We start from the raw sequence: 25,180 nt of genomic DNA, 5'->3' as shown, positions 1-25,180 counted from the left end.
GATACTCATTAGAGCATGGTCAAACTCCCAGTGGCCAGCCCCTTAAAGATAAATGAGTCCTTTCCCACCCCCACTCCCACCCCAATTAGAAGCCACCAACTGTGGAGAGCTATACCTCAGCATTTTAATCACAATTTTTATAGACTTTCTTCAATAGCTTCCTGTCTGGACTGTTTCTTTAAGGGGACAAAAAGAGGATTGTCACAGAAGCCTACAATGTCTCTCAGTTATAAGCCTGCAACTGTCGATGCCACTTCAAAAGAAGCTTCCTTGCCCATACAGCCTGTGGCAGCACAGATCATGGACTTCCCACATGGTTTCTGGTAGCAGTATGGACCACAGCCATCAAGATGGCTTCAGGCAGAAGCACAGGATCACAGACATCTACATGACCTCAGGTGGCAGCACTCAAAACAGAAATCAACATGGTTTCTGTGAAAGCCCTGATCATAGACATCAACGTGGTCTCAGGCAGCAGTATTGACCACAAACATCAACATGACCCAGGCAGCAGCATGGACCAAGGACAGCAGCATGGAGATCTTTTGAGGAGAGGAGGCGTAATCCAGAAAATGAACCATCATTCTTCAGCTCAGATTCCTTGTTACTCAGAGCCAAGGTAACTGTGTGGATGGGCAGCGAGTACAGGGGCAAAACCTGTTCGAGCTCCAAGCTGCTGTACACCACTCTGCCCTACTTGGCAATAACATGCTCCTTGGTCCACTGGCTACACTCCCATACCTGTCACCTCTCTCTGCCACAGTACCTGTGCCGCTCCCCAACCAACACTCCATCATCTTCCCATCTCTATCGCACCTTCACTTACTGAAGTGGCACTGCAAACTGCTGGATATCACACATTATAGTTTTTTGCCCAAGCAGCTTTACATGCAAATGCTTATTGCTATGAGTCACTGGTCTGCTTCAAGATTTCTAAAGTAGCATTAAATTCTGGACTATCACTGAGACTCATCTTAGATATCCTGTTGTTGCCCAAAGTCAGGGTAATCTTGCAACAGGGCAATGCATTAAGGGGAAGGAGGCCACTACATACCTCCCTGCTCTCGGCATCAACCACTACAGTGGCTCCCTGGGCAAGACCACTGTGCTTGCATCCTATGAGCTATGCTGTGGGCCCTCACTCGTCAAACCCCAGCAGGACTGGACTAGCAGGCAAGTAAGCAACCAGGCAGCAACAGCAGTGGCCAGTGGTAGAGCAGGTCTCTCAGCAGGCAAGGACCACCAACTCTACTCCACCAGTGACATGCTCTTTTGTCCCCAGTAGCAGTCCATGTTCCTATCACCCATACCAGTCACCCACACAGCTGCTGCTATATCTCTAGTTCTGCTTCTCTCTGCCATCTTTTTCTCCATGAAGCCACTTTTTTCTTTTTATTTGTTTTTGGTGAGTTTCATATCATGCACTCTTATATCATCTCCCCATCCACTCATATCGGCCTTTCACTCTTGCAACCTCTCCCATAAAATAAAAAATACACACAAACAACAACAAAAACACAGAAAATCACCTCATCATGGAAGCTGTAGTAAGTCACGTGTCCCACAATATATTCCCCCTGTCCACACATGGGGGCAGGAAGGCACGTTTAAAAGCATCTTCCTATAAGACCTTTTCTCACTTGTTCTGAAGATACTACACTCTGCAGGCTCATCCTCTACTGATGCATCTCCCCTTCCAAGCCTCTGTGAGTCTCTTCAGGCTCCTCAGAGCAGCTCAGAGTGACCATCGTTTTCTTATTTAATTCACTCTTTTAAGATTTGTTGTTGTGTTGTTGTTGTTGTTCTTTCAAGACAGGGTTTTGCCTATACATATGTATGTATGCCACATGCATACCTAGTGTCCCCTAATGTCAAAGAAAAGCATTGTATCCCCTGGAATAAAAGTTAGAGGTTGTTATAATCCATCATGTGGATACTGGGAATTGAACCCAGTTCCTGGGAAAGAGGAGCTAGTGTTCTTTTTTTTTTGTTTTTTTTTTTGTTGTTGTTGTTGTTTTTTTGTTTTTTTGTTTTTTCGAGACAGGGTTTCTCTGTATAGCCCTGGCTGTCCTGGAACTCACTCTGTAGACCAGGCTGGCCTCGAACTCAGAAATCCGCCTGCCTCTGCCTCCCGAGTGCTGGGATTAAAGGCGTGCGCCACCACGCCCGGCTGAGCTAGTGTTCTTAACAATGGTGCTGGGCTGGTGAGATGGCTCAGTGGGTAAGAGCACCCGACTGCTCTTCTGAAGGTCCAGAGTTCAAATCCCAGCAACCACATGGTGGCTCACAACCATCCGTAACGAGATCTGGCGCCCTCTTCTGGAGTGTCTGAAGACAGCTACAGTGTACTTACATATAATAAATAAATAAATAAATCTTAAAAAAAAAAAAAAAAAAAAAAAAAAAAAAAACAATGGTGCTGTCACTCCAAACCTTCCTAACCACTGAGCTATCTCTTCAGCCCTAAGACAGTCATTTTTATTTCAAATTCAAACCTATTACACTACAAAGAATTCAAATCTAACTTCAAAGCCTGCTTTTCTCCATACTGTTTCTAAATGATATAAAGAATTGTACGCAAGCAATAGAAAAAAAGCAAAATGTTTTTAAAAACCCTGGGATGCAGCATGTTAAGAACCTCTACTGCTCTTGCAGAGGACTCAAGCTCCACTCCCAGCACCTATGCTGTATGGTCTACAACTGTCCATACTTCAGCCCAAGGGGGATCCAATGCCTCTTCATGTGAGCCTGTACTCACATACACATACCCCTACACAGACATGCACACATTATAAAAATAAAAATAAAACACTAAATGGTGTTTAAACTCAGAAAGTAAATAAATAAAAAGTAATAACCTGATAGGAGTTGACAAGGACATAAGGAATCATTATTGACAACATACAAATTGGAAACCAGGCATAGTATTTCACACCTTTGATCACAGGGGCCAGAGAAAAAGGTGGATCTCTGGGAGCTCAAGGCCAACCTGGCCTACATATTCCACTCTAGGGCAGCCAGGACTGTCTCAAAATAAATGAATACATATAAATATGAACACACACATATTTGGTATAATCACATAAAAAACAATTTGAAAATAGCACCCAAGAAGAGAAACTCTAGAACATGTGCAAAAAAGATAGATGAGTTTAAGATTATTTACTGTAGCACTTTAACAAAAAGGATGGAAATAACCTAAGGAATAAATTGACATTTATTCACAATATACCCAGACAAGGTGGCACATCTCTTTAGTCCCAGCACTTGACAGACAGATCTCTCTGTGTGTTAGAGCCTGATCTAAAAGAGAATTCTAGGTTAGGTTAACCAGGGGTATATAGACGGTCTCAAAAAAAAAAAAGGAAAAAAGTATGAATGATGAATGAATAAATCAACGTACCACTATAGAGTAAACAAACTGATTTGAATATAGCAACATAGATTAAGACTGGCAAACCAAAGCCTACCCATCTGCCAGACCCAGCTAGGAAGGTAGAAGGATTTTTCTATGTTTTTTTTAAAGATTTATCTATTTATTTTATTTATATGAGTACAGATACATGAGAGGGCATCAGGTCCCATTATAGATTATTGTGAGCCACCATGTGGATGCTGGGAATTGAATTTGGGACCTCTGGAAGAGCAGTCAGCACTCTTAACAGCTAATTCATCTCTCCAGCCCTATTTTTTATGTTTTAAAGGTAGAAAAGCAAATACTTCATGAAATATTATCAATATGAAAATATTACAAATTACATGAAATTCCAGCTTCAACTTCAGGGTCACTTTGTAACTTACTAGATTATTAAACTTTTTTTTTTTTTTTTGGAGACAGGTCCTCATGCTTTCCCAGGCTGGCCTCAAACTCTCTATATAGCTAAGAACAACTTTGTCTGTCTCTGTCTCATGATTATAATACAGCATCACATCTGTTATGCAGTGCTGTGTATTAAGCCCAGGGCTTCATATATGCTAGGCACACTGGGCTGCATCCTACCTCCTAAGGTAATTCATCTGCATGGCTACTATCACAATCTAACAACAGATTATAATCAAAGCCTCTGAGTGTAGGGTAGTCAAAGATCTAATGTACCAAAAGCAAAGGGAAAGAAGGTTTTTCAGATTTTCTATCAGGTGTGGGGAACAAGGCCTTTTCTAAAATCCAAAATGGTGGTGACACAAAACTCTGTGGGCTCTGAAAGGAATAAAAGGAAACTAAAATTCTACCGACTACACCGAGGTTAGAGGTCCACAGCAGAGAGTAGCTACAAGTTGATAAAATATGATTCCCTTCCTAAGCATCTATATAATGTCCTCAGCCTTCTAGCAGTTGGCTAGAGGCCTGTAACTGATTTTAGAAGTAAAATACAAGTGAAAATGATTATGCTGGCCCATCATCCTCAGGCGACCTTGCAAGAACCAAGATAGAGAATGGAAAAGTGTGTATCAGTCTAGGTCATTCTGAATGTATCTATTACAGCAACCAGTGTTCCTTAACTAATATAAAGACCAAAGTCTGAGCTAGAATAACAATGTCTCTTTCTTTGACTAGTCAAAGGCAGAAACTAAATATCCCAGGGTTACCTGAACCAAAAAAAAAAAAAAAAAAAAAAAAAACAACACATTAACATCCCTTTAAAATAACTTTAAAAACTATTGCCAAGCCAGGCGGTGGTGGTGCACACCTTTAATCCCAATACTTGGGAGGCAGAGGCAGGCGGATTTCTGAGTTCAAGGCCAGCCTGATCTACAGAGTGAGTTCCAGGACAGCCAGGGACTACTACACAGAGAAACCCTGTCTCGAAAAACAAAACAAAACAAACTATTGCCAACTATATCCAAATGTTCTGCTTCATAAATCATTCCTAAGTACCTAACAGAAAGCCTAACAATACTAGAAAGTAGCTCTACTTTGGTGAATTAAGTATTAAAGGATTTTGAAATAGCTCAACTTCTCCCACAGTGAGCACTCCTAATACTATAGTTGTCATAGCATACCTCAGAATTTAGAAATCAAGGCCTCTAAAGTTTAAATCTTAATTACATTCTCAAGTCAGTGGAGATACATGTATCCCATTCTAAGACAGGTTCCTTATAAGGAAAGCTGGTGGAGGCCGGAGAAAACTTTCAAGAGTTGGGTCTCTTCTTCCATCTTTTTCGTTTTAAAGGAAGGGGTCTCTCTTGCTCTTTCTGCTGTGCTTCATGCTTCAAGCTAGATAGCCCATGAGCTTCTGGTTGATTCTCCTATTCCCACCACCATCTTGCTCACTGAAGAGCTAGAATTGCAGATATACTTTTAACATTGGCTCCAGGTATCTAACTCTGGTCACCAGGCTTGCACAACAACTGCCTACCTAACAGCCCAGCATGACTCTTATTTCATTCACTGCACTGTCAGTCATGAAGAATTTATTACCTTTTGTAAAGAAAATAGAATTCAAAATGCATAGAGAGCTGGAAGTCAGAAAAAGACACAAATTACTACCCTTAAGGAGCAAATGTTCTAATATGGAAGAAAACCAGTAAGTACCCAAAAATGTGGCCATACTATCAATAGAAGATAAGAATACAATGAGAAAAGGAAGTGACCATGAGAGTTATTTTGGAACAGATAGTCAAGAAAGGTTTCTTTAAGAGTATTATCTCAAATTGTGTTCGCAGCCTTTGCCGCTCTCCAATGCCAGTGCCACCTCTTGCTTGCTGAGCTCCAGCCGAAGGAGAAGGGGGGTAAGTAAGGAGGTGTCCATACCATGGCTCGTACAAAGCAGACTGCCCGCAAATCCACCGGTGGTAAAGCACCCAAGAAACAACTGACTACAAAAGCTGCTCAAAAGAGTGCGCCCTCTACTGGAGGGGGTGAAGAAACCTCATCGTTACAGGCCTGGTACTGTGGCCTCAGTGAAATCAGATGCTATCAGAAGGCCACCGAGCTTCTGATTCCCAAGTTCCCTTTTCAGTGTCTGGTAAGAGAAATTGCTCAGGACTTCAAAACAGATCTGCGCTTCCAGAGTGCAGCTATTGGTGCTTTGCAGGAGGCAAGTGAGGCCTATCTGGTTGGCCTTTTTGAAGATACCAAACTGTGTGCTATCCATGCCAAACCTGTAACAATTATGCCAAAAGATATCCAGCTAGCAAGCCGCATACGCGGAGAACGTGCTTAAGAGTCAATTATGAGGGGAAACATTTCATTCTTTAAAAAAAAATTTTCCTCTTCTTCCTGTAATCAGTAGTTCTGAATATTAGATATTTTTTCAATGGGTCAAAGGGACCTAAGTATATGATTGCGAGTGGAAACAGAGGGGACAGAATCAGGTATTGGCAGTTTCTCCATGTTTATTTGTGTGTGAATTTTTAATATAAATGCAAGATGTAAAGCGTTAATGCAAGCAAAATGTTTTGGTGAACACATTTCAACAGTTCAACTTTATAACAATTATAAATAAACCTGTTAAAATTTTCTGGACAATAACAGCATTTGGATTTTTTTTAAATAAGTAATTTCTTATTGACGGCAACTAAATGGTGTTCGTAGCATTTTTATCACACAGTAGATTCCACCCATTCACTATACTTTTCTAACTGAGTTGCCCTACATACAAGTACATGTTTTTAATGTTGTCTGTCCTCTGTGCTGTTCCTGTAAGTTTGCTATTAAAATACATTAAACTATTAAAAAAAAAGTATTATCTCACCAGGCAGTGGTGATGCACACCTTTAATCCCAGTACTTGGGAGACAGAAGCAGGTGGATTTCTGAATTTGAGGCCAGTCTGATCTGCAGAATGAGTTCCAGGACAGCCAGGACTGCACAGAGAAAAACAGTCTCAAAAAATAAAATAAAATAAAATAAACAGACAAAACAACAACAAATGAAGCATTATCTCAACAGACATGAACAAAGTAAGAAACCATCTGTACACATCCATCTGGAAAAGGAGATTCCAGATACAGAAGCCATACGGAAAAAATCCCTAAAGCAATAGTAATTTTTTTAAAATGTTCTCAGGTAGACAGAAATGTTTACTATACTTGGGGACCACCAAGGCAGCCATTGTGACTAGAGCTAGTAAACAAGATGAGGAAGTTAGACCAAGGGCAAGATTTCATAAAGTCTTACAGGACAAAGTCAACAGCACTTTGGACTTTGATCTAAATTATGAAGGAAACAACTGTAAAGATTTTTTAGTAAAGTGACAAGCTCATACTTAAGGTTCTACAGAATGATTTTAATCTATGTGTAAAATATCACAAAAGGAAGAGACCACTAAGACTAGAACAGAAGATGAGTTATGAAACTCATAGGAATTTACATGAAAGATCTAATGGGGTAACACTGTAGATTCTGTAGTTCTACCTCCCCCCTCCCCACCAGCCCTTGGCAGGATTTGTCTGTGTATCTTTGGCTGACCCCAAACTCACAAAGATCTACCTTCCTCTCCCCCCTAAGTGCTAGGATTAAAGGCATGGGGGCCACCATTACCCAGTCTGACAGTATAGAGAAATGGTGGAAATGAGTAGGGTGGTTTCCTCAATTTGAATGTAGTACCTAACAGACATGAGGGACTAGATGTAAAATGAAAGGTTAAGAACAGAATCACAGGACCAGCAGCTTGGCTCAGTGGGTAAAGGCACTTGTTACACAGACTGATAATTGAGTTCCATCTTTAGAATCTGCATAGCAGGAGAGCATCAACTCCATCAACTTATTCTGTGACCTTAACTTGTGTTTGGAGGTACAAGCGCACGCGCACACACACACACACACACACACACACACACACACACACACACACACGCACGCACGCACGCACGCACGCACGCACGCACGCACGCACGCACGTACTGTGTGGTGCTTTGAATGAAAAATGGCCTCATTGTTACTTTGGCCGGGCGTGGTGGCACACGCCTTTCTTTAATCCCAGCACTCGGGAGGCAGAGGCAGGCGGATTTCTGAGTTCGAGGCCAGCCTGATCTACAGAGTGAGTTCCAGGACAGCCAAGGCAACACAGAGAAACCCTGTCTCGAAAAACCAAAAAAAAAAGAAAAAGAAAAAGAAAAATGGCCTCCATATTCTCATAGGAAGTAGCACTATTGAGAAATGTGGCCTTGTTTGAGGAAGTGTGTCACTGGGGGTAGGCTTTGGGTTTTCAGAAGCCCAAGCCAGGCCCAATGTCCCTCTCCCTTCATGCTGCCTGCAGATCCCATGTAGAACTCTCAGCTCCTTGACAGCACCACATGCTTCCCTTCATGACAACAATGGACTAAACCTCTGAACTTATAAGCCAGCCCCAATTAAATGTTTTCTAAGAGTTGTCATGGGGACAGTGTCTCTTTACATCAATAAAACCCTAATACACACAGATACACTATAAAGAAGTCTAAAAAAATAAAAAGGAACAAATCAAATCAGTACTTGTTAGGTTTAAAAAGAGATTTGAGACTAAGGCGATCCTCTGTTATTTAATGAGTCCCTGGCCTACCTGAGTTACATAGTGAGACCTTGCATCAACAACAACATTATGGAGAGATGGAAAGAGTTCTTGCTGCTCTTCCAGAAGAATGGAGTTCAGTGCCTAACAGGACAAACTCCACAAGCACCTGAACACTCACATACTCACACAGACACACATAATCAGTGAGATTCCAAGATGTGGTCTGAATAACTTAATGAATATGAATGGTGGTGCTATTTGGTAATATGGAAAGACTAGGAAAGACACAGACTGGGAAGTGAACATAAAAAGTTTAATTTGGGCAAGCTAAAAACATGGCTCAGTGATTAAGAACACTGGCTGCTCTTGCAGAGGACCAGGGTTTGACTCCCAGAACCCAAATTGTAGCACACAAATGTCTGTGACTCAAGTTCCAGGAGATCTAATGCTCTCTTTTGGCCTCTGTGGACATATGACACACAGACATACATAAAGGCAAAACACCCATACACATTGTATTAGTCAGGGCTCTCTAGTGTCCAAGAACTTATGGGCCAGGCAGTGGTGGTCCACACCTTTAATCCCAGCACCTGGGGGGCAGATGTAGGGGTTTGAGGACAGCATGGTCTACAGAGTGAGTTTCAGGACAGCCAGGGCTACACAGAGAAACCCTGTCTCAAAAAACCAAAAAAAGAACTTATGGGTAGTCTCTATATAGTAAGGGAATTTGTTAATGACTTACAATCTATAGGCCAACTCTCCAACAATGGTCAGCAGCAGCTGTAAATGCAAGTCCAAGGATCTAGAAGTTGCTCAGTCCCACAAGGCACAGAGAGAATCTTCCTTCTTCCAATGTTCTCATGTGGATCTCCAGCAGAAGGTGTGGCCCAGATTAAAGGTGTGTGCCACAATGCCTAGATCTGGGACTTGCTTTGTCCCAGATGACCTTGAAGTCAGAGATCTCCTTGCCTTAAGTCTCCTGGGATTCATAGCCACTATGCTTCAAGATCTCCATGCCAAGATTTGGGTCAAAACTTGTATCTCCCAGCCTCAAGATGAGGATCACAGGTGAGCCTTCCAATTCTGAATTGTAGTTCATTCCAGATATAGTCAAGTTGACAACCAGGAATAGCCACTACAATCCACCCCTCATCAACTTGACACAAATAATATCTCATGTCCACATGAAACAATAACAAAGTCATGAATACGCCTCACATGATATAACCATTCCTCGTACAATCGCAAACACATTTGTAAACTTACAATGGGGCAATGTCCCTTGGGAACATTCTTTTAGTATCTCAACTTAAACACCAATTAATGTTAAAGAAATTGGAAGAAAGACAAATGTATTATTAACCAAGTAAAACAGAAGCATTCATATTACTTTATAATCCTCATTTCTGCAACTGATTACATGGTCTTAGCTGGTATTTATTAACTACCTTTCTCTACTACCTAGTCTGTATTTCCTCTACTCTCTGCAAGCACCTCAGCAGGTATTGGCTCGTTCCAGATGGGTCTGCATCCCTTGCCATCCTGCTTGGATTAAGCTGTTGTAGTTTCCCACTGACTTTAATCACAGGACATGGTAGTACTAAGAGATGCCCTAAGGGATCTCCTGCACTCCAGACAATCCTGCCTACCTCCATTGTGGAGAGGTAATCCAATTTCCCCATGGTAATCTGTATCTATCACCCCTCCTAACACTGTTATTCCCTTCTTAGCCTGTTGGTTTAAGGGCATTAGAAGCAAAAATGACTAGGGAAGTCTGAGCTTCCAGTTCAATGGAATGTTTGTTGTGGCTCCTGGTAGGATCATTCCCCCTCTGGAACCAAAACTTCTAAGCCAGCAGAACCTATAGTTGTGGGAACAGGAAGCAAAAATTTTCCTAGAGGGACACTAGGAGTGATAGTGAGTGGAACTATTCCCTTCTCCAGCCCTTGATTCCTGGACCAAGGAAATACCATGATGATGGGTATGGCATTCTGTCAGTCCGTGGATGGTGGTTTTAGCAGAGGCATTACATGCAGGAAAGGCAAATCCATAACCAGAATAAGTATCTACTCCAGTAAGAACAAAATGTTGTCTTGTCCATGGGGGAAGCAGTACAATGTAGTCAACCTGCCACCAGGTTGCTGGCTGGTCACCTCGAGGAATGCCATATCTGGAGCTCAGTGTTAGTCTCTGCTGTTGGCAGATCCGGCATTCAGTAGTAGTTGTAGCCAGGTTGAGTTTAAGTCCATGTTGTTGAGCCCAAACATAACCTCCACCTCAGCCACCATGGCCACTCTGTTCATGTGCCCACTGAGCAATGACAGGGATGGCTGGGGAAAGAAGCTGACTGTCCACTTATCCATGTCCACAGGTCATCTTATCCACTTGATTATTGAACTCCTCCTCAGCTGAAGTTACCTTTTGATGAGCATTTACATGGGACACAAATATCTTCACATCCTTTGCCCATTTGGAGAGATCTATCCACATACTTCTTCCCCAGATATCTTTCTCACCAGTTTACCAATCATGATCTTTCCAAGCCCCTGGCCATCCAGCCAATCCATTGAGTCAGTGAACAATCGTACATCAGGCCATTTCTTCTTCCAAACAAACGTGTGTACTACCCAAAGTTCTGCCCACTGTGAAGATTTTCCTTCACCTGTGTCTTTCAGGGTTGTCCTGGAAAGGGGTTGTAATGCTGCAGCTGTCCACTTCTGGATGGTGCCTGCATAAAGTGATGATGCTGCAGAGCCATCAGTAAACCAAGTCCTAGTCTTCTCTTCTTCAGTCAGCCGATCATAGGGAACACCCCATGAAGCTATAGGAGCATGCTTGGCAGCAGATGGCATTGTAACAGGAATAGAAACCATATTTGAGCAACCTCTGCATGTAACTTGCCGGTGCCTTCAGGACCTGCTCTGGCCCAAGCACATATATACTACTTCCATTTGATAATAGACTGCTGCTGTGCATGTCCTACTTTATAACTTGGAGGGTTTGATAACACCCAGCTCATGATGGGCAGTTCAGGTCACATGGTAACTTGGTGTCCTATTGTCAAACATTCAGTTTCCACTAAGGCCCAATAGCAGACCAAGAGCTGTTTTTCAAAAGAGAGAATAGCTGTCTGCAGATGATGGTAGAGCTTTGCTCCAAAATCCCAAAGGTCTCTTCTGTGATTCACCTACAGGGACCTGCCAGAGGCTCCCAACAGCATCTCTATCTGCCACTGACACCTCAAGTACCATCCAGTGTGCTGAGTCATATGGTCCAAATGGTAGAGCAGCCTACACAGCAGCCTGGACCTGTTGAAGAGCTTCTCCTGTTCCAGGCCCCACACAAAGCTAGCAGCTTCACAAGTCACTTGGTAAATGGGTCTGAGTAGCGCACCCAAGTGAGAAATGTACTGTCTCCAGAATCCTAATAGACCCACTAAACATTGTGTTTTTTTCTTGGCGGTGGGAGGGGCCAGGTGCAATAACTTTTCGTTCACCTTGGAAGGAATATCTCTTTATGGCCCACACCACTAGACTCCTACGAATTTCACAGAGGGAGATGGTCCTTTAATTTTGGTTGGATTTATTTCCCATCCTCTGATACGCATATTTGTTAGCAGTGAGTCCAAAGTGGTTGCTACTGTCTGCTCACTTGGTCCAATCAGCATAATGTCATCAATATAGCGCACCAATGTGATATTTTATGGAAGAGATAAACAATCAAGATCCCTTCTAGTTAAGTTATGACACAGGGCAGGGGAGTTAATATATCCTTGAGGCAAAACTGTGAAGGTATACTTGCCGACTGAAAGCAAGTTGCTTCTGGTGATCTTATGGACAGGTACTGAGAAGAAGGCATTTGCTAGATCAATAGCCGCATACCAGGTGCCAGGAGATGTGTTAATTTGCTGAGGTAACGAAACTACATATGGTACAGCAGCTGCAATTGGAGTTACTACCTGATTTAGTTTTCGATAATCAACTGTCATTCTCCATGATCCATCTGTCTTCTGCACTGGCCAGATAGGAGAGTTAAAGGGAGATGTGGTGGGAACCACTACCCCTGAATCTTTCAAGTCCTTGATGGCGGCAGTAATTTCTGCAGTTCCTCCAGGAATGTGATACTGTTTCTGATTCACTATTTTCTTTGGCAGAGACAACTCTAAAGGCTTCCATTTAGCCTTTCCAACCATAATAGCCCTCACTCCACAGGTCAGAGAACCAATGTGAGAATTCTGCCAATTTCTAAGAATATCTATCCCAATTACACATTCTAGAACTGGGGAAATGACCACAGGATGTGTTCAGGGACCTACTGGACCTACTGTGAGTCTGACATCAGTCAAAACTCCATTAATCACCTGTCTTCCATAAGCCCCTACTTTAACTGGAGGGCCACACTATTTCTTGGGATCTCCTGGAATCAGCGTCAATTCAGAGCCAGTATCCAGCAGACCCCGGAAAGTCTGATTATTTCCTTTCCCCCAGTGCACAGTTACCCTTGTAAAAGGCCACAGGTCCCTCTGGGGAAGAACTGGAGAAAGGCTAACAGTAAAACCTTTAAGTATCTTATCAAGATCCTTCCTCAGGGGAACCTGGCCACTCCTTCATTCAAGGGGTTCTGGATCTGCAAACTGGCTCAAGTCTGGAAATTGATTCATTGGCCGAGATTGCCTTTTGCCAGGATCCAATGTAGCCTTTCTTTCATTTGTTTGAGAATTTTTCTGCTTATACAGATCAAACAGATATGCAGTAGGCTTCCTATCTATTTCATGCCTGGAAACACCATGAATGAGTCTGAATGAGTCACACCATTATAAATTTCACCTCTCCTGTGCTCACCATTATGGGCTATGTCATTATAAACATCGTTTTGTCTACGCTGTCCATTATAATAACTACGATCAACTTGTCTCTGGCGATTCAGTGATGCCACCTGACCCTTGCTACCTCAGAGCCCAATTAAACCCATTGCACTTAATTCATCTAACTGAGTAGCAGCATCTCCAACCCTAAGGTCTGGCACAAGGAAAAGGGCAAGAACAAAACTCTTCAAATGTGTCGGGGCCCCTCTCACCAGTTTGCGTCTTATAGGACTCATAAAGGGCATATCTTCTGGGCCTTCCCATTGTGGAGGATTAGGTTTTACACAATGTGTCCACTTTAGCATTGCAATTTCCCTGAGTCTTAAAATCTGTTCATCAACACTAAAACAAAGGAAAATCAGGCATCTCCCACTCCTTTTCAGTAGGTCATAAACACTTCAGCCAACCATTCAAATTTACTTCTGATACCTTTAACTGTGTGAACTTCCATACTAAACCTAGAATCTCCCCTCAAAGGGCCCATGTCAGTAAACTCAGCCTGATCTAGTTTTATGTTCCTTCCACCATTATCCCACACCCTTAAAAAATCCATTCCCACAAATATTCCTCAAACTTCTGCTTGAATGAATTAGCAAACTCATTACGCTTCCTCGTAGTGTGTCGCATTTCCTCATGGACTACAGGGGAGTTGGGAAGGAAAGGGGGAAAAAGAAGACTCCACAAAGTAGCAAAGACTGATATGTGTCATCACACCTAGTCAAGTTTTTATTTACTATAATTATGCAAATGTATGATACAATACATTGTTTCAATAAATGGCCATGGTGTGTAATAATCAAATTAAGGCAATTAATAAAGCCATCACCCGAAACAATTATAGTGAAACATAAACTTCGTATTTTTAAATATGCAATATACAACTGCACCTTTGTTCATACTGACCAATCTCTTCCTATCTCTCCATCTTCATCACTATTTTCTATTTCCATAAGACTGGCATGTGAGACCACACAGTACTTTCTGTGCCATATGTCCTCTGGATTTATCCATTATGAATTATAAGCTTCCATCTTTTCATAGCTTAATTTTGTATGTGTGTGTGTACACATATCACATTTTAACTAACAGTTGATTCTCTATCTTCTCTAAGTACAGCCATCATAAACCTGGGTTGCTGCTTTCTCTGAGATACATAGATTTAATTTCCTTTGGGTATATAATCCCAAATAATAGGATTGATAGACTTATAAAAGTTCTCATTTTTGTGTTTTCTTTTATACATATAGTTCCTTATATATTCTGGATATTATCCCCTAAATCAGATAATTGGCAAAGGCCTTTTCCCATTCCATAAGTTGCCCCTTCACTGTTGCTATAACTGTGTGGAGCTTTTCAATTTGATGTAAGCCATTTCTCAAATTTTGCTTTTGTTGCAGAACGTTAGATCTTAAGACCCTTGCCTGGTGCACTATCATGAAAGATGTCCCATAAACATGTTTCTAATGGTTCCAGGTTTTGTATTTAACTCTTTAATTTATTCTGAGTTGATTTTTTTGTATGGAGCTGAAGGGTAGAAAAGGAGTTTAGTTTCCTTCTGCGTGTGCATATCCAGACTTTTCAGCACCACATATGAAAGAGATTGTCCTTTCTTCAATGTACATACTTAGCACCTTCATCAAAAACAAATTACCTGTAGACACCTAGATTCTAGGTTCTCCATTTTAGTTTACTGGTTTATATGTCTATTTCTATGACAATATCATGATGTTCTGATCATCATAGCTTTCTAGTTTTGTTTCATTATTCTTTTAGATTAATTTTTTTTTAGTTTATATATGTGAGTGTTTTGCTTGCATGTAAGTATGTATACCAGGTGTGAGCAAATGGCTATGGAAGCCAGAAGAGGGCATCACATCTCCTGGAACTGGAATAGTTGTAAACTATACTGTGGGTGCTGGGAGTAACCAGGGTCCTCTACAAGACCACCATCTCTCCAGCCCACTTTCTAGAATACTCTAAAGTGTTACAATGCCTCCAACATAACTCTAAGGTTGGCCTTAGATGAGTAAGATCAGTATAAGGAAAGCAAAGATAGTATCAACAGATAAAATCACATTGATTCATTCGTAAATAAATTTTAAATTCATATTGCTTTATCTCATTAGATAAGCCATCGTTTTCCTATAAAAATTTCCGTTTTTAGAGGTGGTAGTACTGTAAAGGATTGTAGTGCAGGATCTAATAGACAGCATAAAGTGGAAACTTCTGGTTTCTTTAACAACTCAGTTTGTGTCACGTGATGTTTTTCTGGAGGCTGTCTTGTAAGAGAGGGTATGTGATGTTTTGCTGAGAAGGCACAAGATGGTTAGAAAGAGTATAAGTAAACCCCACGAATAGTGAGAGGATGCTCTTGCATTATTATGCCTTGCAATAGTTCACTTCTTCACTGGTCTTTGCTGGTCTTCATCAAAGAGAGAAATGCACCGAAGAACTTCTCCAGGTATTCGGGCTGACTCCTAAGGATTCAGCAGAGCCTTGCTGTTTCTGCTGAATTGTGCTGCAGCTAATGATTCATATTTGGTGTCTGCTACTGAACTGAACTACTGGTATTTTAACAATGAAGAGTGAAACTGCCCCAAAGAACTACGTCTAAACAGGTCCACAATACCCTTTTCGTATTAACCTTCTTTCTCCACTACCTCTGGCCAATAGGCTAGAAGGAAGGCTAAAATGTTTCAGAACCCTAAATACAGTAGGTTTTAAAGCATCTAAGGCTAAAAGGCAAAAATGTTTTATCATGATTACTGTGTCAGTGACTTTAAGACAAATTTAAAGCTGATCCCAAGAAAGAAAGATAAAGTAATAGGAATTATATAACACAAATTAACAGGAAAGAGTAGAACAGTTTTTTTTTCATTCCACACTTATTAAGCATCTATGACATACCTAGGAATGGATAAAAGAATATATTACAAGCCAGGTAGAGCTGAGGCACACCTTTAATCCCAGCACTTGGGAGGCAAAGGTGGGCAGAGCTCTGAGTTTGAGGCCAGCCTAGTCTACAGAGTAAATTGCAGGACATGAAATGCTACACAGAGAAACCCTAGTTCAAACACCAAAAACAAAACAAAACAAAATTCAAAGGCTTGGAGACAAGACAGTGAAGAAGACAGCCTGTGAGAAGTCTGTTCACTGATAAGACACTGACAGCCAGTTAGGATATCCACTAAGCAATCATCTGTTTCTAACAAATATTCACACAGATAACTACATCTCAAGTAGTTATTTTTATTTATTCTGAACCTGTGTATACAAAGATAAATAATACAGTGTGAACTTCTAAGAACTCACTACTAAGAAAACAAGCTCATTTCAGCAGAGGGGGACAAAAGCACAGACGCTAAGAAACCCAGAGGGGCATCTAAATTCTTTACGTGAACAATTCAAGTACACCTTGACTGCCAAGGTCTTCACACTTTATTCTGTGAATAATAAGCTAATATGTCTCCGAAGACAGAAAAATTCATAAATTCTGGTATTATACTACATAAAGGAGTGACTAGCAATGACAATAAACACAACAGACATCTAAAGTTGAAGAGGGTTTTTGTCATTATTTAAAAAGAATCTACATAGCACAGGTTGGCCTAGAACTCATGAGCTTCCTATATCAGCTTCCCAGTCCTACTAGTACTGCAGCTGTGTACCATTACACCTGGCTTAGAAGATTCTAAATGTTTCATCACACAGACACACACATACAATAAACAAACAAGCAAACAAAAAATATTTTTCTTAAGCTTAAAAAAAAGAAACAAACCCAGCCATGATAGCATATACCTTTAATGCCAACACATAAGAGGTGAAGGCTGGAAGATCTCTGTATGTGTGAATCCAACCTGATCTTCTAATCAGTTCTAGGGCAGCCAGGGGCCAAACAGTAAGGCCTTGTTTTGTTTTGTTTTTTAAAAAACAAAACCAGACAGATCTGCAGGGCTTACTAGCTTGCACTGTCTATTTGATGAGCTCTAGGGCAGTGAGAAACTCTGTCTCAAAATACAAATAGGAGGTGGGAGAATGACTCAGCTGTTAAAAAATGCTTGCTGCTCTACCTGATGGCCTGAACTGAGCCTGCAGCACTCACTGTAAGGTTCATAACTGCCTATAACTCCAGTTCTGAGGTACCCAACACCTTCTCTGACCTTGAAAGACACCTGAAATCCTATACACATACCCACAAGCAACACACATCTACACATAATTTTTAAAAGGAAAATAAGCTGGGGCAGTGGTGGTGCATGCCTTTAATCCAGCATTCAGAAGGCAGAGACAGGTGGATTTCTTTGAGTACAAGGCCAGCCTGGCCTACAGAAAGAGTTCCAGAACAGCCAGGCCTACCCAGAGAAATCCTGTCTCAAAAAGCTAAAAAAAAAAAGAAAGAAAGAAAGAAAGAAAGAAAGAAAGAAAGAAAGAAAGAAAGAAGGTGTGAAATAAAATCTTTAAAAAAAAAAAAAAAGGTGGATGGTGTCTGAAGAATTATATCCAAAGGTGTCCTCTGACTCAACACACACACATATACTTTCCCTTTCTCCCCACTCCATAGAACTAAGTTTTGTTTTGATACACTAAGCACAAAGTTAGCAACATAGATCTAAAGAGACAATCAGGCTTAAAGACTCAAATGCCTCTACCAGGAGGTTCTATAATCAATATATGAATGAAAGACTACAGACCTTTGCTCTCCAGCCATCCCCTGCCATGCAGGAGCTTGCTAAAGAATGGTGGACAAGAAAGAACCAACATTAGGACCAAGCATATTACCTTCAAAGAATGTTTTAAGAAAGGAATGAAAAAAAGCACAGGAGAACAGTCCAAGAAACACTAGTGAGATGAATATTCCCAGGAGGAGGGTTGGCAGGACTACAACACATGGTCAACAATGGCAAATAGTTCACATAGTGAGAAGATGACAACTAGGGAAAACTATCAAATTTAATTACATTTTAAACAAATTCACTGACCCATTAGCAGAATTCTCTTTGTAACTCTTTCACAATGTTTTCACAGGCAGACACACCTTATTTTAAGTTGCAAAATAAGTTTTAGTATGGCTACACTGTGGAAAATTATACAACAATGAAAAAGGAAAGTGTTTCTATAAGGAACACAGAAGAATGCACAGGAATTATTTTAATGAAATAATTCAGTAACAAAGAGTACAAACTTCACAATATTATTTATATGAGTTTTAGCTAAAGAGTAATCTATGCTGTTGGGGTGGGAAAAGTGGTTAACTGCGGTAACAAAGGGTAATCAGTAGGATAAAGTAAGAGAACTAGAAACGTCCTCCACCCTGGCCTGAATAATGGATCTATGGTTATATTTGTCTGTAAAATTTCACACTAAATGAACCTTAGATTAATGCATTAAACTACATCAAATCTCAATTTAAAAAGCAAGCCAAAAAAAGTTACTCATGACCTTGAAGGCAGTTTGGGGAAAGCATTAAGTATACAAGGCAAACCATAATATTAGGAATACACACACACACACACACACACACACACACACGGAAGAAACTGACATAAAATACAAATTCAAGAAGGTTATTGGCACGTCTTTAATTCCAGCACTTGTGAGACAGAGGCAGGTGGATTTCTAAGTTTGAAGCCAGCCTGGTCTACACAGTGAGTTCCAGGACAGCACCAGGGCTACACAGAGAAACCCTGTCCCCAAACTCGCACCCCCCCAAAAAAAAAATGTTGTTGGTTAAAGGCAACAAGATAAAGCATATTAGGAGAGAGGAAATTACACATTTCAAGAAAATTATACTTTTTATTTAAGCTATAAGGCAAAGAACAATATAAGTAAGACTTTTAACAGACAAAAGGGTGTGTGTACCAACGATGTAGCCTCAGAAAAAAGGATAACCGGTTCTTTCTCTGTGACTGTTAAGGATGTGTGAATATAGAAATTATCTTTAAAAAAGAGGGAGCTGGCTGGAGAAGTGACTCAACAATTATGAGTACTTGCTGCTTTGCAAAAGACCTGGGTTTAGTTCGCAGCAGCCACCAGCAGCTCACAACTGTCTGCAACTCTAGTTCCAAGAGAGATGACTCCCTCTTCTGGTTTCCAAACGATATGATGCACTAACATACAAACACTCATAGGTGCAAAAAAGTGAAAATAAAAAGATCTTTTTTAAAAGAGGGGAATCGGAGCTGGAGAGAGTTTCAGCCTCTGGCTGCTCTTCCAGAGGACCCAGGTTCAATTCCCCACCACCCATGTGAGAGCTCCAACTGTCTATAGCTCATTACCAGGTAATCTGACACCCTCACACAGAGATACCTGAGGGAAAAACACTAGTGCACATAAAAACTAAAAGTAAATCATAAAAAAAATACTTAAAAAAAAAAAATAAGGGCGGGGCAGAATCAAACAGTCTTAAGCACTTTACTGAAGCATGCATTAAGGTCAACCTCACCAGGTAAACTAAGTCAGAAGAGGAAATATATTTCAAAAGTTTTGAACGGGTACTAGAGGGGGAGTACACAAGTCAGCAGTCTAGAAGCCATGACAAAGACCCAGAGAATCAAGTGGGGAGACAAAAATCGGAAAATTTTAAAACCATAGGCTAACAGAGTGTAATTCAAAGCAATGATGCATAGGAACATTTAGTTTATATGAGGAGCAAAATAGGAGACCTGGAACTTCAAAGCCTCAAAGATGGGGTCTCAACTGGAGTCTGAAGCAAAGCTGTACAAAAGCAATGCTGTCAGGGGAGTTCATTACTACAGAACATTCTTTCTAAAAATCCAACGAGATCACGTATCTTACAATGTCCCTGTCAATCTCGTTTCACTGAACTTCCTTCACCTGTGAGTAGCAAGTTTATCCTGATATTGGCGACCTTTAACCCCTACTCATAAATACACCTACTATTGTCTACTAAATTACACATCCTGTACATTCGAGAATCCCATGAGTACTTTTACATTTTATCTCTTTTCCCATTAAGGGTAAACTAGAAAGCAGAGCCTTCATCTACGGATTCTCTGTCCACAGCGCCGGCCTTGAGACTGGACACATTCAGGCACTTTTTATAGTGGTTTTAAAGTGGTAGATAGTTACTGAGGACAACGTTAACGATTCTGAATACTTGCTTATAAAAGTATAATGGCCACCAAATGAGAATGCTTGCGAATGCCCCGTTTTTATAACTGTGGGGATAAACTCTAAGACCAGTCAACACTATCAAACTGGCATTTCTCCCTTAAAACTATTCACGCCTCTAGATAACTCCATTTAGTAAACCTACTCTTTGCTGCTCATTCACCCTGCCCACATTCCAGCACCCATTCTCTCCATCCAGAGCCCCAGGCTACCCCCCAAGACCATTTTATTCATTCCTCGGACCCGCCCTACCCCAGGTCCAACTGCAACTCCAGGCCCCCACCTTCATTTCTCCACTCCCCTTTCCTCATCCTCGTCAGACCTCCCACTCCTCCTAACCGACTCAGTAGTCCCCACCCTCACCACCGTAGCCCGATCCTCCCGCGAGGACCCCTCCCCCACGGCGCCCACCCTCGCTGGCGGACCCCAGCCCACCTTACCTGCTCCCTGCTGTCGTGCCCCAAAGGCCCGCTCCGCTCCTCCAGTAGCTGCCTCCCGGGCGGCGCTCGCCGGCGCGGGGGCAAAGACTGCGGCTGGGGCAACTCGGCCGTCCGCGGAGCCGCATCCTCCCGGCGGGCGGGTGGCGGCTGCGGCCGCTCGCGGCAGCGGCTCCGCTTCATCTCCGCGTCTGGGCCCCGCGGGCGTTAGCACCGCGACTGCGCCGGCCTGGCTCGGCCCCCGGCCGCAGCGCTGCCGCGGCAAACCCGCTCCGCGGCCAACATGGCCCGGCGGGCACTCGAAGCCACCCGCACCGGGCCTGCGGTGTCCCCGCGCTTCCTGTGGGCTGAGGCGCCGAGACCTTCCCGGCGCGCCTCACGGAGGCAGCATAGCCGCCGCCGCCGCGCCCTCCGCCGCCCGGCACACGCTCGGCCGGCCACCCGCCGCCGCCGCGGGCTCCGCCGCCAGCCGCCCGCCCGCCAGCCCGCCCGGCCCGCCCCTCGCGCGCGTGCCCGACGAGCCCGCCTGCCGCCCACAGAGCGCGGCCTGCCGTGCACGCGCTGGCGAACGGTCGCGAAGACCCGCCCGCGGCCCCGCCGCGCGCTCTGAAGCGGAAGGGGGCGGGGCTCCGGGCGCGCCCGCGTCGGCTGCAGGACGCCCTTTGATTCTTCCATTCATCCCTTTGGTACACACTGCCTGCGGGACTGAACGCTGTCCAGACTGGGAAAAGACTTCCAACGGGAGGGAGGACACCAACACTCTATTTACCAGCAGATATCTGCTCACCCAGTTCTCCCCTACGCTTCAGAGACTAGTTAACTCATCCTCATGTTAGAAATAAGACTGAGATGTAGGGAAACGAGCCCAGTCACAGACATATCAATATGTCCCAATAAACCCTCCCATTAGTTGAGGGTTCCCATTCTTGTCGCTCTGTCTTGTTTACACTGCCTTTGACAGTTCCACACAGTGTGACAATGTGTAAAGTTCTGTAAAAGAAGTGATGTATTCCTTAGGGGTGCGGAGACTAAAAAGGCTTTGGAAGATCTGGGCTTCCCACTGACAATGAAGTCATCGTGTAGACACGGTCCAGCCTGCTGCGGCCTGGGCAGCCTGACCTGCCCCTTCCAATGACTCATCTGCTTTAACAACACGTGGCAGACAGCTCAGCCATGCCTGGCCTCCTTCTGGCTTCAGCTAGTCTGCCACAACGCTCTTTTTCCTCTTTTGACCTGACCAGAGTTCATTCCCAGAAGCTTTTCCTGCCTGTTTCATTCATGCATCTTTAGCCTCCTCCCTGAACCCTTTCTGAGCAGTAATAATGGCTAATACGATGGAGCCTACTGATTTCAGACACTGCATTCAATTCACATACTCACAATGAGGTCATTACAGTGTTCATTGTACAGTGGAGGGAACGGGGTGAGTTATAGTGCAAAGAGAATTCAAACGAAGGCCAGTGAGGTACCAGAACCCACACACATAAGCAGTGTGTGGGACAACCCATGAAGCTATCTTCTAAGTTCCCTGTCCCAGGTCCTCCCCATGCATCCAGTTGACTCGGTAGAAACAGAAAGCCATCCTTGGCTCCTTCCTTCTTCTCATCTCTCATATCTAATAATGAACAAGGCCTGTTGGTCTGTAAACTCGATATCTTTCCTATCTGCCTTCTCCTTTCATCCCGTTGGTACTAACTTACCCAGCTTCACCTTCCCTCACCTGTTTAAGTGGGAAATTCTCCCAACTAGTTCCCCTGCATCAAGTCTTATTCTCTTAGGAACCATCTTTGCAAAGACTCTCATAAAAATCTCTGTAATACTGTCTTTGCTTAGACTAGTAAAATAAAGCTCAAGATGAAGTATACACTTTCTTTTTTTGTTGTTTTGTTTTTTGTTTGTTTTTGTTTTTGTTTTTCGAGACAGGGTTTCTCTCTGTAGTCCTGGAACTCACTCTGTAGACCAGGCTGGCCTCGAACTCAGAAATCTGCCTGCCTCTGCCTCCCGAGTGCTGAGATTAAAGGCGTGCGCCACCACGCCCGGCAAGTGTACACTTTCTAAGACAAGGCCACCATCCAAAATCCAGTCTCTGCCTGCCTCTTTTTTTCTATTAGCCCATGCTGTTGCCACTCTTGCCACTATTTATAGTTATCTCTGCTACATGATAGGACCAGCACACTCTTGCTTACAAAGAACAGAAACACATGCTGAATCTGGAGTGGCCACATAGGAGAAGATTAAAATTCCTTTTTTCTGGGGGCTAGAATCGTTTAAAAAAAATGGTTTTTGTTTTGGGGCTTGGAATGTAGTTCAGTTGGTAGAGTGTTGGCTCAGCATACACACAGTCCTGAGTTTGATCCCAAAACTACATAAACAGAGTGTGTCAAGGGAATTCAAGAGAAACACTAGTCCTGCTCAAAACAAAATGAAACAAAAATAAATTACTATTCCACCCCTGCAAAGCAGTGTATCCCAGTATAGGTAGGAAACAAACAAACAGTATCCTGAGGTTGTTGCTGATGTTTCATAAGGCTGTTTCTCCAACATTGATCTCCATCAATCAATCTGATTAACTCTGTGGTCCTTTCTAAATAAATTCCTCTAGATTTAGGCATACTCATTTCTACAAAGATTATCTACTGACTCGGCTTTGAGAACAGAATTGCATCCTACTTCTTCATCTTTGACTATTAGGAATGGCTGTTGTGGGGCTGGAGAGATGGCTCAGTGGTTAAGAGCACTGACTGCTCTTCTAGAAGTCCTGAGTTCAATTCCCAGCAACCACATGGTGGCTCACAACCATCTGTAATGGGATCTGATGTCCTCTTCTGGTGTGTCTGAAGACAGTAACAGTGTACTCACATACAATAAATAAATTAATTAAAAAAAAAAAGGAATGGCTGTTGTGATAGACCGACTCTAAGGTGGTTCTCATAGTCACCCCTTCCCCAGGATTTACACCTTTGTGTACTCTTCACCCTTTGACTTGATTCTAATGAGTTAACTATAATATAATCACTTTCATGATTATGTTACATCATATAAGATGGTATCTTGGTATGAGACTCACTCTCAAACTCACATTGTCCTTAACGAGGGAAATGTCCTTGATTGCAGGGCAGGGTATGTAACTCAGCTGGCTTGGAACTTCCATCCTTCTTTCTATTCCTCCCAAGTTCTCCCATTACAAGCTGGTGCTATCAAGCTTAGCTACAAAACTCACTTTTTACATTGGCTATGAAGAGGTCCATGTGGCAGGAAACAGAACGGCAACCTGCAAGAACCTAGGCGAGCCTCTAGCCCAATAGCCAACAAAACAGACTAAAATAGTCCTTGAAGCATTTACACAGTCCTACATCCAGGAAAAAGTAATTCTGCCCAATATTGAGGGTTAGTTTGGAAATAGATCTGTAGTGGCAATTCTGGGATTTTGACTTCTTTTGAAAACTCAGAAATATACTAAGAATGTGTTTTCATTTAATCTCAGGTATAGGGATATGGGGCTGCTTCAGACTGTCTGCTGCAGCTGACTATGATTTGCCTTGCACTCTAGCAGAGGTGTGATTTTATCAGCTGCAGAGTTTCTGTTATTGTGTGACATTTAGAATTCTGGGACTTTCAAAGAATATATAATGCTAGGACCCTGAGAGGCAGTCATTCAAGGGCATAGAGAAAATGGCAGGGAACAAAGGAGTAAATATTTGTTTTCAAGATACCCCCCAAAAATGTATTACAGCTGATATTGCTGGGATATCCCTCACTTTGCTCCCAGAGAAGATTTTCTATTTTTTTTCTTTTTCTTTATATATTCTGTTTCATAAAAAGGTTGGAAGAATGGCTGAGCAGTTGGGAAAACCACAGGTGGAAATGGAGGGGGCTGAGAAACATAAGATTATTGAAATGGGAAACCAAAATGAGTCATTCTGCTCTCTTGTTTCTGGAAGGATTGCAGAGTTAGCTGTGCAACGAGGTTACAGGTGGAGATGGGAACACTTAGAAAGTGAGGAGCATGAGGGAAGAGAGAACAAGAAGGCTCAGTCCTGGTGACAGAGCAAGAGAGCTGGAGTTTCCCCCGGGAGGAAAGAGGGATTGAAACTGTGCCACAGGGTGGTCAGGTCAGAGAAAAGCTAAAAAAAAAAAAAAAAAGCAGGAGGACACTCTAATCATAGCCCATTTTGAGACAGGATTAATCTTGATACAACCACTCTGCCAGAGTTGGAGGAGGGGCAGCCTGAAGTAATAAGGCTTTCCCAGTAGTCATGCAGTATATGCCTATTAGTGGTTGGAACAAGTTTATGACAAGATAGGATAGCA

At 42.5% G+C, this 25,180-nt stretch overlaps 1 protein-coding gene across 6 annotated transcripts in view; it reads right to left on the bottom strand.

Moving 5' to 3' along the window:
• The window catches only part of Mast2 (microtubule associated serine/threonine kinase 2), a 157,573-nt gene extending 136,215 nt beyond the window's left edge, over nucleotides 1-21,358 (bottom strand). For all 6 annotated transcript variants that reach the window (XM_085839066.1, XM_021159305.3, XM_029475989.2 and 3 more), the window contains exon 1: nucleotides 20,873-21,358. In XM_085839066.1, the coding sequence (XP_085695192.1) occupies nucleotides 20,873-21,052 (180 nt within the window). In that variant the 5' untranslated portion in view covers nucleotides 21,053-21,358. The remainder of the gene's footprint in view (nucleotides 1-20,872) is intronic.
• Nucleotides 21,359-25,180: the final 3,822 nt, after the last annotated feature.

This window comes from Mus caroli, unplaced genomic scaffold, assembly GCF_978045245.1.
Source record: "Mus caroli unplaced genomic scaffold, Mus_caroli_1 scaffold_6, whole genome shotgun sequence".
NCBI lineage: Eukaryota > Metazoa > Chordata > Mammalia > Rodentia > Muridae > Mus > Mus caroli.
Note: the sequence above shows the minus strand (reverse complement) of the source record. Positions and strands in the feature narration are given on the sequence as shown.